Consider the following 11,938-nt stretch of genomic DNA (forward strand, 5'->3'; position numbering starts at 1 on the left):
AATTCAGTATTATTATTATTGAAGTTTCCTCACCTGGAGTTTACTATGCCAGAGAAATCACAGTGATGAATGATAATAGTGATGATGATGATGATGATTTGCATTCTGTAGCACTTTAAGATTGGTAGCATAAATATTACCACACCCATTTTACAGATAAGGAAACCAAGGCTATGAAGGGTTAAGTGACTTTTCATTGGTTCAAAGCTAAAGTGTCACAACTGAGGTAGGATTAAATCCATTCACTAATTAATCAATTAAGGTCATTAAGGATTGAGTCCAGATTTCAAGTCTAATAGTCTTTCCACTACATCAAGCTCAGACTGTCTCAAGAATCAGTTTCAGAATGAGAGCGGTTTCACCCTGGATACTTTTCATGTTTGTTAAGCATAGCGATATGTAACCAGTGCAAAGGCCCTTCCCGCCTCACCCCTGATGTTTATTTAGATCTAACAGACTTGAGCAATGCCACAACATGTACTGATTCAGAAAAAGTCCTACAGCTATTATGAGAAGAAAATATTATGTTTAAAGTACTTTACAAACCTAAAAGTACTTTAATTATTACTGGAGGGGGGTGGATTAGGCTAATAGTTCTCAAACTGGTTCACGGACCCATGAGCATGGACTTTCAGAGCATCGATGAGGTCAAAGCTACATTCATAATAATATTAAGATACTATTGTCCTAATAAAAATGCATATTCCTTTTCCAGCTGTATATCTGTGTGAGGTCATATTTTCATCATATACTTCTACCAAAACAACATATGACAACAGATTGAATCCAGAAATATACAGGACAATTCAGCTGTCTTCAATTAAGCCAGACATTAAGAGATTTGCAAAAATATGTAAAACAATGCCATTCTTCTTGCTATTTTTTGTTTTGGAAAATAGGTTTTTTTTTCATTAAAATGTTAATTATGTTATCATGTAATGGACTTAAAATTCATTTTAAAATTAATTATAGGAAAACATTTTAATTTAATTCATAATATGGTAAATATTGATAGACATAACCAGTATTGTGCTGGAACCAGCTCAAACTGGCTTGTGAGTGTAGACTGTTAAACTTTCAGTTTGAGCATTTACACCTTGTAAATCAGCAAATGCTACAAATAAGGGCTTGATTGTTTTGTTGATTGGCTAGACTTATGAAAGTGACAGAGAAAATGTTAATAATGAAGATTAAACTTAAAAGTGTATCATGCACACAAGTCCCGTTCCCCTTCCCCCCCAAGCTGGTTATTAAACATTTACTATCATACCACTGAATGCAACCCATATAAGCAAAGCCTTTTGGGGTTAAGGGGGCCTAATAATAGAAAGTCTGAGAGCTGCTGGATTAGAAAATGTTCAAGATAACATTCAGCTCTAAATTCTGTGAGGCTATGATGTGAACAAGAAGGTAGCTGTTTTTGCTTGCAGCATGCATCAGTAGAATACCAAGTCAGTATTCTAGAGTTAGGGCAGCTAGGTGGTGAGGGGTATAGCGTGCTGGGTCTGGAGTCAGGAAGACTCATCATCTCAAGTTCAAATCTGGCCTCAGACACTTACTGTCTATGTGAATCTGGGCAAGTCACTTAACCCTGTCAGCCTCAGTTTCCTCATCTGTAAAATGAGCTGGAGAAGAAAATGGCAAATCACTCCAATATCTTTGCCAAGAAAACCCCAAATGGGGTCACAAAGAGTCAGACACAAATGAACAATAATTCTAGTATTAGAAGTCCTAGGTTGAGTGCTGGCTCATCCACTTAGTAGTTTATGGCCTTGGGCAAACAATTTTCTGTCAAAACCTGTTCCTATCCTAGCCTTAGTTAGCTCATTTATAAAATGAAAGGGTTGGGGATAGAGCATTAGCCCTGGAGTCAGGAGGACCTAAGTTCAAATCCAGCCTCAGATACTAGCTGTGTGAGCCTGGGCAAGTCACTTAACCCCGATCACCTTAAAAAAAAACAAAGCGGGCTGGTGTGGATGACCTCTAAGGTCCCTTTTAGCTATTCTTAATATAGAATCTTAAGATTCTTTGATCTATACAATGACTTGTTAAAAAAAAAAAATCAGTAGTTTTAGTAATATAATTGCTTGTAGAAATTAAGGGGAAAAAAACCCCTTCGCTTTTCTTGAACAAAAAGGGAAAAAAAGAATTCTGTATCCCAATTAAGTTGCTTCTTGGGCTTAGGCCTCTGTTAATGAAATGAAAAGTTTAGTCTTTTTGGGATTCTAATTCAAATTCTATTTGTTGTGTTAAAGAAATACATGGGGGTGGCTGTGAATAGAGCACCAGCCCTGGAGTCAGAAGGACCTGAGTTCAAATGCAGCCTCAGACACTTAACACAAAAACTAGCCATGTGACCTTGGGCAAGTCACTTAACCCCAATTGCCCTCCAAAAAGCAAAAAAAGAAAAAAAAAAGAAATACATGATCATTTACCTTACTGAATACAACCAAACAAATCAACTTTTTTCTTTGCATGTTATTCTTTTTAAGATAGCAAATTTATATTTGGAATAAGATTAAATAAAAATTTTACTCCCACAAGGACAGTTCTCGAAAGATTCTAAGTTAGCAAGAATGAGGGTGATGATAGTGGAAGCTATTTTTCCAAATGTCAAATTGAGTGTTCTTTGTAGGAGTGTGTGGTATAAAAAACACTTAAAAAAGAAGTCAGGGGACTTGAGTTGGAATCCTGATTCTTATAATGACTGGTGTGACCTTAGTCAAGCCACTTGACTTCTGTAGGCCTCAGTTTCCTCATTTGTAAGATGAAGGGATTGCACAGATGACCTCTGAAGTCTTACACAGTTCTAAATTTATGAACCTACAGCCATGGTCTGTCATTTAACCTTTCTGAGACTCATCTGTAAAATGGGAATAATATCAAGGGCTGAGAATTACCTCTCTTGTAGGGTTCCTGTTGGGCAAATACCTTGTAAACTTTAAAGTGCGGCAGATCTGACTCTTAGAGAAGAATCTTAGGCTCTCTGAGTATGGGGATTCTTTCATTCTTTGTTGTGCGATCCCCAGCATCTTTTGAGATGCTTACCTGGCACACAGTAGGCACTTAATAAATGCTTGCTGATCTTAATAAAAAATGCTGGTTGTCATTACTGGCTGTGTGACCCTGTCCAAATAACTTGTCTCTTTTGAGGTAGTTTCATTAGTTGCAAAATAAGGATGATAATTGTACTACGTACGTCATAGGGTTTAAGTAAGGTTTTGATAAAATGATTTATGTAGGATATTGTTACTCTAACTTCTTTTAAGGCTCCATAGCAGGGGTTCCTAACCTGAGGTCTGTGAACTTTTTAAAGAAATAGTTTGGTAACTATATTTCATTGCAATTGGTTTTCTTTGTAATCCTATGTATCTTTTATCGTATGCATTTAAAACATTATTCTAAGAAGGGGTTCAATGGCTTCTCCAAACTGTCAGAGGGATCATATAAAAAGTTAAGAATCCTTTCTTTAAAGATATAGAAATTGATGGAGGTGGGAAAGTATGTGTGAAGGACAGGAATAATTAATTGCTTTCACAATTGCTAATGAAGTATCTTAGAGCAAGAAACTTGTAGAGAATTCTACTGCTGATATCCTGCTCCTTTGGGGGAAGAGGGACTACAGCAAACCTAAGTGCCTACTTTTATTACACTGAACACTAGAAAATTGCTTGTTATCTTGAGGTGGCAAAGAGGTCCTCACTGTGATATTTTGAAATAAACAAGAATATTCCACTGAAAGCCAGGAGGGTATTTGGTTTTATACAGTCATGGAATAGGGCGGAATGTAAACTCTGCAAAGCATATCTTGAGACTCTGAAGAATGGGGTCCTGGGGCTGTTTATTTGGATTGGATTTAAATGTTTTCACATGCCATAATGGAGGGTCCTTTTAGGCATATGAATGTTTCCCAGTTCTTGGGAAAAGAAAGCAATGTGGTTTCAGGGATCTCCCAGCCCCCTCCCTTTAATATGTGTCTGGCAAACACACAAAAGGAATTTCCCTTAGCAAACCACAGGTAGTATTATATTCCTAGCCCCAATTTCTTTTCACTCCAGGTTACATTGTTCTTTTGTCTGGAATGCAAAATGCAACTCAAGATGTGATGGTGAAAAAACAACAAAATGAAAAGTTAATGAAGACGCTGGCCACTATAAACCGAAGAATATTTGAGAGATCAGTATCTACAGGAATTTGCAGCTATGTTTTTAGCAGATAATTTCCTTTCTTGACTTTTTTCATTTCCATATATTTTGCTTTTGCCTCTATTACAATAAAAATTCTGTTCATTTTCTACAGAGGGTGGGTGGTTTGTTGACTCTTAGGACAGTAAAAGACCCCATAGATCATATGGTCTACAACCCAATGCCTTAGAAAGATCTACACTTAGAGAGATGGTGGCTGATAGGTACTTTTAAAGGTTTTTGGGAATGTTTCAAATCTCTTCAAACAATAACATAATGGCTCAGACTCATATTGTGTTTTAAAGTTTACAAAATGGAGTTCTGTATCCCAGGTAGTATTAGTCCCAGTTAAGCTTCATAGGGATTAAGTGATTTATCCACAGTCTCACAGCTAGGACAAGCAGGAGGCAGGTCTCCAGGCCAGATCTTCTGACTCCAAGTTCAATGCTCTTTCTGGTCTACCATACTTACCACTTTCAATATTAAATTCCTCTTCAAGTATGGGAGTTCTTTCTTTTGCTTAGTCAAGTTCTCTCTTACTGCAATGTAAAAATCCTTTTCGCTTTATGAAAGTCAAACATAATATATTCTGAAGACCATTCTTCTTAAAATAATTAGCCATCATAGCAGAAGTATCAACACAAGTCTGGATTTGGAATCAGTTTAGTTTTGGTACTGACTTGAATCACTGATTCATACCAGCAGAGTTCTTTGTGGTGGGAGTTGGTGGGGGTAAGGGGTTTATATTAATGTTATTCTATTATTAATCCTGCTATAGTTTAACATATAAAAACTCATGTTCAAATATCAAAATTCAGGATTGTAGCTATTTCTAGAACCTTGGGTTCAGTTCATTTTTTTATATTATACAAATTATATGTAAGACATATATAAATTTTTTAAAAATGGAGTATGCTGGACATGATTACAATGGAATAAAGAACTTCCAAAGAAGAAAATGTCTAGCAATTCCACTTGGCACATTCTGTATATTTTTAAAAAACAATGAATAAGAGAGTTTGCTGTGTCACTAGTTAAGTGACTTGTACTGGGTTACAGTTAGGAGGTGTTCAGCGGTGGAATTTGAACTCAGGTCTTCCTGACCCCAAAGCTGGCTTCCTATCTACTATGCCCTTAGTTCTCAAAGTAAGGTCTAGGGACCTTCCTTTTCAGAGGGTCCATAAGGTCAAAATTATTTTTGTAATAACAAGATTACTTCTGTATTAACATGGTAATGTGAATGGTAATATGGTAAATATCACATAATAAGTATCACATAAAGTCCACATAAACAAAAGCTCTTTGGAGGGGGTCCTCAGTTTTAAGAGAGTTAAAGTGGTCCTGAGACCAAAAAGTTGGAAAACTGTTGGACTATGACATGCTGCTTCTCCATGCTTACACAAATATAATTACATGCCATTCTCATGCCATACATTAGACAGCAACTTTTACTTCTATGTTTATTTCTAAAGCATCTTTAGGTATCTGAGTTAACATATTTAAAAAAAAAAAAACAGGGGCACCTAGGTGGCACAGTGAATAGAGCACCAGCCCTGGAGTTAGGAGGACCTGAGTTCAAATCTGGCCTCAGACACTTGACACACAAGCCATGTGACCTTGGGCAAGTCACTTAACCCCAATTGCCCTGCCTTCCCCCCTCCAAAAAAAAAAAAATGGGAAGAAATGCCAGTATTTAGTAATTCAAGGGATACTAACCTTAATCATAAAGGCAAAAAAAAAAAAGATAATTCAGTCTTCTGCCTCAGGAATGTAGTTAGTTACTTTCATCTTCCCAATGACAGCTGTAATCTACACCATTTTGTTATATTACAGGTTTAGAATATTTTCCCTGAAATATGTTTAACATGATTGTACATGCATAACTCATATCAGATTGCTTGTTGACTTGGGGAGGGAGGAAAAAAAAATTTGGGACTCAAAATTTTACAAAAATGAATGTTGAAAACTATCTTTATGTGTAACTGGGGGAAAAATACTATTGAGGAAAAAAAAGAACAATATTTTCTCTGCTGAGAGCACTGATTGTTATGGCCAAACTATTGCCAGGCTTTACCTCCCACAATTCTGTGGATCTTTTCCCTTTAAGGTCTGGTCCATCTGCATTTTCCTCAAGGATCCTACCACCTAAGGCAATCACTGAATCATCCAATTAGATTCTACATGTTTGGAGTGAGAAGTACACGGATTTCATCATTAGGCCAGATGTTTCCCTACTCATCTTACGAATCATCTGTTGAGGTTCTTGTGACCACAACCACCATGGGGGGTGATTTCAGAGATGATGAGGGAAGACGTTTGACCCAATGTCCAGAAATCCAAGTTGTAGTAAGGATCAGTCTGGAGAGATGCAGATGTCTGCCTTGAATCAGGGGAGAAGATTTGGCCGAGGACAAAGAACAAATCAGAAGGAAACCAAAAATATACTAGTTAAGAGACAAAGGGGGAGCCCCCACAAAGCACAGAATGTGGGTCTGATCTGGATTTTAAAAACAGCACAGTCAGTGACTTTGGTGGTAACTTGTTCAGAGAAGGTAGGCTGCACATAGCTGGGAGTGGCTAAACTCCATCACTCAGGGCTGTTTCACAGGTTTGTTTAGCTGTCCTACTAAAGAGGGGTCTGCCACGTTTTGTTAGCTCCAACTGTCAGAATCAGGAATCATAGAAAGAAGCTGCAAAGGGTCAAATTTGGGCTTGATGTCAGGGAAAAGTTCCTAATGATTAGAGCTATCCCAAAGTGGAATTGGCCGCCATGGGCTGGGTATGTTGTAGAAAGGATAATTTTTCAGGTATGGGTTGAACTAGATGGCCATGAATGACCCACCCAATTATGATATCCTATAATTCTTCCATATTTTGAAAAAACACAAAGGTATAAGTGAGCTAAGTTAACTGGCTCCAGGGAGGAGCAGATTAAGGATCACATAGAGAGATCACCCTGGTGTCTATGTCCAGACAGCACAGGCTTTCCCTACCCCCTATTCTTTTATCAGGTAACCCCTAGCTCACAGATGTCATGTACTGTGAGAGCCAACAAACCTAGATAGTGGGTGACCTAGAAGGGCACAGAAAACAGACCTCTTCTAGCTGGGAGTTTATATGCTATACTCACTTTACCATGGTCTTGGAAGGTCCAAGAGTGGGGCAAGCTCCAGCCAGGTGGCTAGAAAGGAAATCAGGCTCAGGGAAATCCTGCAGCTGTTTTATCCAAGACCCAGGAGGAAAGAATAAGGGAAAATAAACCAGGCTTTGACTATCTGGCCCTGTCTCATATAGTGAAAATGAGCTGGGGAGAGTAATATGGGTATGAACATCAGTGTGCATTCACTAGTTAAAATAGAGGTCTTAAGATGGCAGACCTCTTCTGGTTCAGCTGTAGCTGCTGCCATTTGGCCCTGGAGAGCCAAATGCCCATAGTCACTGGTCATTTGTGAAGCAAGTCCTCCCAACTCCTCCGGGTTAGTAACCGACTTAGTCATCTGGAAAAAGAAAACAAGCAGGACACACAAACACACATATAAAAAATGCATGAGAATAATGGGTTAATACCACTTGGAAGCCAAATGATCTTCTTTTTTAACCCTGCAACAGGTGCATTAGGGTTATGGTTTCTGAAGATAACTGTGCAAAGCCAAACCCAGACAGACATGCTTTGTTTACTTTCCCTCTACCCCACTGCTGTTCTCCCCTTTGTGCTGGCAGGCACAGGGCTGGGGGAGGTTGCACAGGTAGCATGCTCAGCATTGAGAATGTGCACAGAGAACAGGCTAGGCTTTCCGTTTCTTCAGCACAACCTGCTTGGCCTAGTTCATGGACGATGCAACTATGAGTAGTAGCAGCAGCCAGCTAGCTTCTCTTGCCAGGCCAGTAACACAAGGTGGAAATCCACGCTTGGAGGAATGTGCAAGGGAATGCATGGGCACGTGCCAAACACTCATTTCCTTCTCTTCCCCTTAATTCCTCTCCCCCAGTCACCAGCAAGTGGCTGGTCCACTATTGGCTCAATTCTAGAAGTGTCCAAACTTTTCAGTGTCAGGCTGATTGCTTTTCCATAGGAATAATGGGAGAATAGCATAGAGCTAGGCTAGCTATGGACCTAGCAAACTTTCATGAGCCCACTGGGGTTAAGACTTCTTCTTTTGGTCATGTTGGGCATGAGAAAAGGAGGGGTGAGAAAGTAAATTGCTGGAAAACACAAGATAAAATAAGTGTTCTAGGGGGAAAAACCCTAAACCTAAAACAGTTCTAGACCTGAAGAACTGGGGGGAAATAAAATTTCTGACATGAATTAAGGAGAGAGCTTAAAGTAGCAAATCAAAATGGTCAAATTCCACTGTTTTGCATGAAGAAGAATAAGAGTTCTCTTCCAAGTTACTTTTGTTACAGAAAAACTTCATTACAATTTGCTCAGCTTAAGTGAGTTTCTAGTTACTCCCCTCCCAAATTCCTTTTATTTCCCTCCAAATATTGTTTTAGTAATACCTCCCAGAAATGACCTTTCATTCCCCTTTCCAGAAAGAAAAGTTGCTTTTCCCTACATTCTTTTTTCCCTCTTAGTTTTAGAGATGACAGCCATCTTTCTGTGGTATAAATAATAAAACCCTTAAGCAAGAGAGGCTGTACAGGATTCTCCATTTGGAGCTTACCATATGTTTATACAAAAATGATTGCTAGGTTTCAGACCTACCATGTGGGTCACCAGGAAATGAACATTAGGCCCAAAATGGAACAAGGAGAGCCAAAGTATTGCTTCATTTCTGTTTGCATCAAAATGAAGCACAATGACTTGGGGGTTAACCCCAAGGCATATGGCTATAATTTTCTGAAAACTCAAAGTATTTGCACCAGCTGTCTCATAAGCGGGGATTAAGTATAAAGCTAGGGCTTCATCAACATCATAGACATTAAGAGTTAAGTCAAGTCAGCATGGCACTTGGGCCAGGGAGATACTGTAGGGACACTTGGGGGACAGACAAACACTGTAACTAGTTAGCGAAACAAATCCCCTTAGTTTATTGTGCTTCTCTCCAAAAGTCAAGCTTGAGAACTGACTCAGCTTATATTCTGTCAAACACAGCCCTCCCATGAGAATCACCACCTCTGGCCTTGATTCCCAAATGTTTTCCATTACGTTAGGATGAACGCTGCCACTCCTTCCTACTCTAAGAAAAAAAGAACACCACCATGCTACAGACCAGGCAGGGCTGTGAACTGAGCAGCCAGAGGGAGGGGAAAGACTTTGCTGGTCTTAGGTCAGCCTCTAGTGGACAGAAGTTCACATGACAAAGTCTTTTCGGATATGGGACCTTGGACTGTAGGGAAGGAAGACCAGGGCTAAGTTAAGAGAATGATTTGGGTCTGGCTACAAAAGATGCTGGATGCCCAAGTGTGGCCTTATGTATCAAGCAAATAAAAGGGTATCTGACGGATATTACTGACTGCATGTAACTTAAACCCAACATCTAGACTGTTGTATCTTCATCGGTTGAATGTCACTCTTTTCCTCCATACAGTCTTACTTATTCTGTTTAAACAGAAGTCACTTCTTTTTACTTTTGTAAAACCAAGGTCTACTTTTATGAAACCATTTTCTCTTAGGTTACTCAGCTGTCCTTTATCTATGGACCTAAATGATTACTTTCATATTGAGCTAAGTTCCAGGCAAAGTTTCATCTCAACAAATGTGTTTTGTCTTGTCAAAGTTTTACTTTATTGCCTTAGTTGAGTAAAATTTATTCCACAAGTGTATTAATCTGCTTAATTCAACTACTAGAAAAATCTATTTTTTCTGTTTCTGTCATTTCCCTATCTTCTCTCTCATTCCTGGCACACAGTATGACTAATAAATAATAAATGCTTGCTGACTGACTTCCTTCATTTTCCTTCCCTTGTTCACCTCACTCTCTCCTTTCCATGCCCATACAATAGCTTTCACTAGTCCTGGTTTGGGGAATTTGTTTCCATACAGGATCAACTCCAGCATAATGGGTGGGACTTGGTTCTCTACAGCAAAGGTGTTAAACTCATTGGCCTGGGCTGGCTCACAAAATTCCTGAGTGGGAGTGCATGTGGCCTGAAATATTAAGATGCAATTGGGAAATGTTAAGCAAAATAAATAAAAATTTAGCATAGATAATATTAAATTGTGGTTTTCTAAGTCAATATGTGGCCCCACAGGAATCTGTTTCTATTTGAGTTTGATACCAATGTTCTAGAGGATCAAGTAGCTAGATATCTGCCATGAATTGTGTCTATGCTGGTTTAGCCAAAAAAGAAAAAGAAAAGAAAAAAAAAACAACCTGGAGAAACATATTTCCTCTGCCTTCCCAATATGGAAGCAGGCTTTGGTGACTGGGTGGTGTGAAGAGTAGGGAATTAAAAATAAACAAATCCAACAGTGCTTGGGGATGTACCTTCCCCACTTACCATTTCTTGTGCTGTTATAGCAATGGCTTTGGAATATTTCACCACTGTTGTCTGGTAGTCAACAAAAGTTCCCTTTGGTTCTGGAGGAGTGCCTTCATCCAGCTAGATTGAGTAGAAAATAATTTAATTTAATGATTATCATCATGATGAGAAAATTTTATTTCTGTTAGGACACAGAGTTACAGAATCATAGCACAATGCCCTAAATGGAATCATAAGTGACCCCAATAGTTTTATTAGTAACTGTCCTTGAGGGCATTTTAGACAAATAACATATTAGAATGAGGCTCAGTTTGCACAAGGATACATGGAGTTTGAGAAGGGAGATGTTGAAGATAATGAGATACATGGTCTCCTTAGTATTAAATGTTCACCTTCAGGGACAGGAGAAAAAGAAAGACAGTGAAAAAGAGAGGTTAAAGAGATAGGGGAAGGGTTACATATAAGAATATAATAGGCCCCAAGAGAAAGTCACTGTAAGTGAGGAAAAAGGGTATGGTCAAATTACGGATGGCCTTGGAAAACTAGGCAAAAGAACACAGATTTGACATGATAGGCAGTGGGCGGGGGGTGGGGGTGGTGGGGAGGGAATCATAGGGTCTTAGGGAGGGGAGTAACAAGATGTGAGTAATGTTTTCAGATGGTTAATTTGGCATCTGTGTGCAGGATGGGTTTGATGTAGGAAGAAAGAGGAAGCAAAAAAGCATTTAGGATCTCATTAGATAAAAGGCATTAATTAGTGCTGTTATTTAATGAGGAATAAAAAATGGCAGTAAAGAACACTGCAAACATGTGGTATAATATGGAGTATATAATCATCGTCACTACTTGGAATGTAATCATTACTAATGTCATCAACATCAACTCCAGCTGGACCATCCATTTCCCTATCAAAAAAATGGAGACATAGCCAAATGGCCCTATGGTTGACTCATTGCAAAGTGTGAAGAATAAGAGATGAGATGAGGCTAATGCAGTTTAATCACTCAAAGTGGGGATAACAACATAGCAATGAAATTGCTTATATTATCAAAGGTTGAAATATTCAGTTAAGAAAAATTTTATGAATTACTCTCACATTCCAGTGATATTCACTTAATAAGAAAGTTGCAGCATCAGGTTCTATCCTTTCTTCCTTCCTTACAAAAAATAATAGAAATTTACATGATATTTTGGAATTATGTCACTAGATTTTCATAAATAAAATGATTCAAATGAAACATATGTATCAAAATATACATATGTCTGTCCATCTGTCTATCTATCTATCTATCTATCTATCTATCTATCTATCTATCTATCTATCTATC

At 38.5% G+C, this 11,938-nt stretch overlaps 1 protein-coding gene across 1 annotated transcript in view; it reads right to left on the reverse strand.

The window, feature by feature from the left end:
- TLN2 (talin 2) overlaps positions 1-11,938 on the reverse strand; it is a 569,404-nt gene that overhangs the window by 73,911 nt on the left and 483,555 nt on the right. Inside the window, exons 47-48 of the mRNA XM_069098382.1 lie at positions 10,629-10,730; positions 7,562-7,681 (exon numbers count right to left, since the gene is read on the reverse strand). Of these exons, the coding sequence (XP_068954483.1) occupies positions 7,562-7,681; positions 10,629-10,730 (222 nt within the window). The remainder of the gene's footprint in view (positions 1-7,561; positions 7,682-10,628; positions 10,731-11,938) is intronic.

This window comes from Petaurus breviceps, unplaced genomic scaffold, assembly GCF_028583685.1.
Source record: "Petaurus breviceps papuanus isolate PSGF00001 unplaced genomic scaffold, PetGlider_PUasm1.0 37, whole genome shotgun sequence".
In the NCBI taxonomy this organism is placed as follows: domain Eukaryota; kingdom Metazoa; phylum Chordata; class Mammalia; order Diprotodontia; family Petauridae; genus Petaurus; species Petaurus breviceps.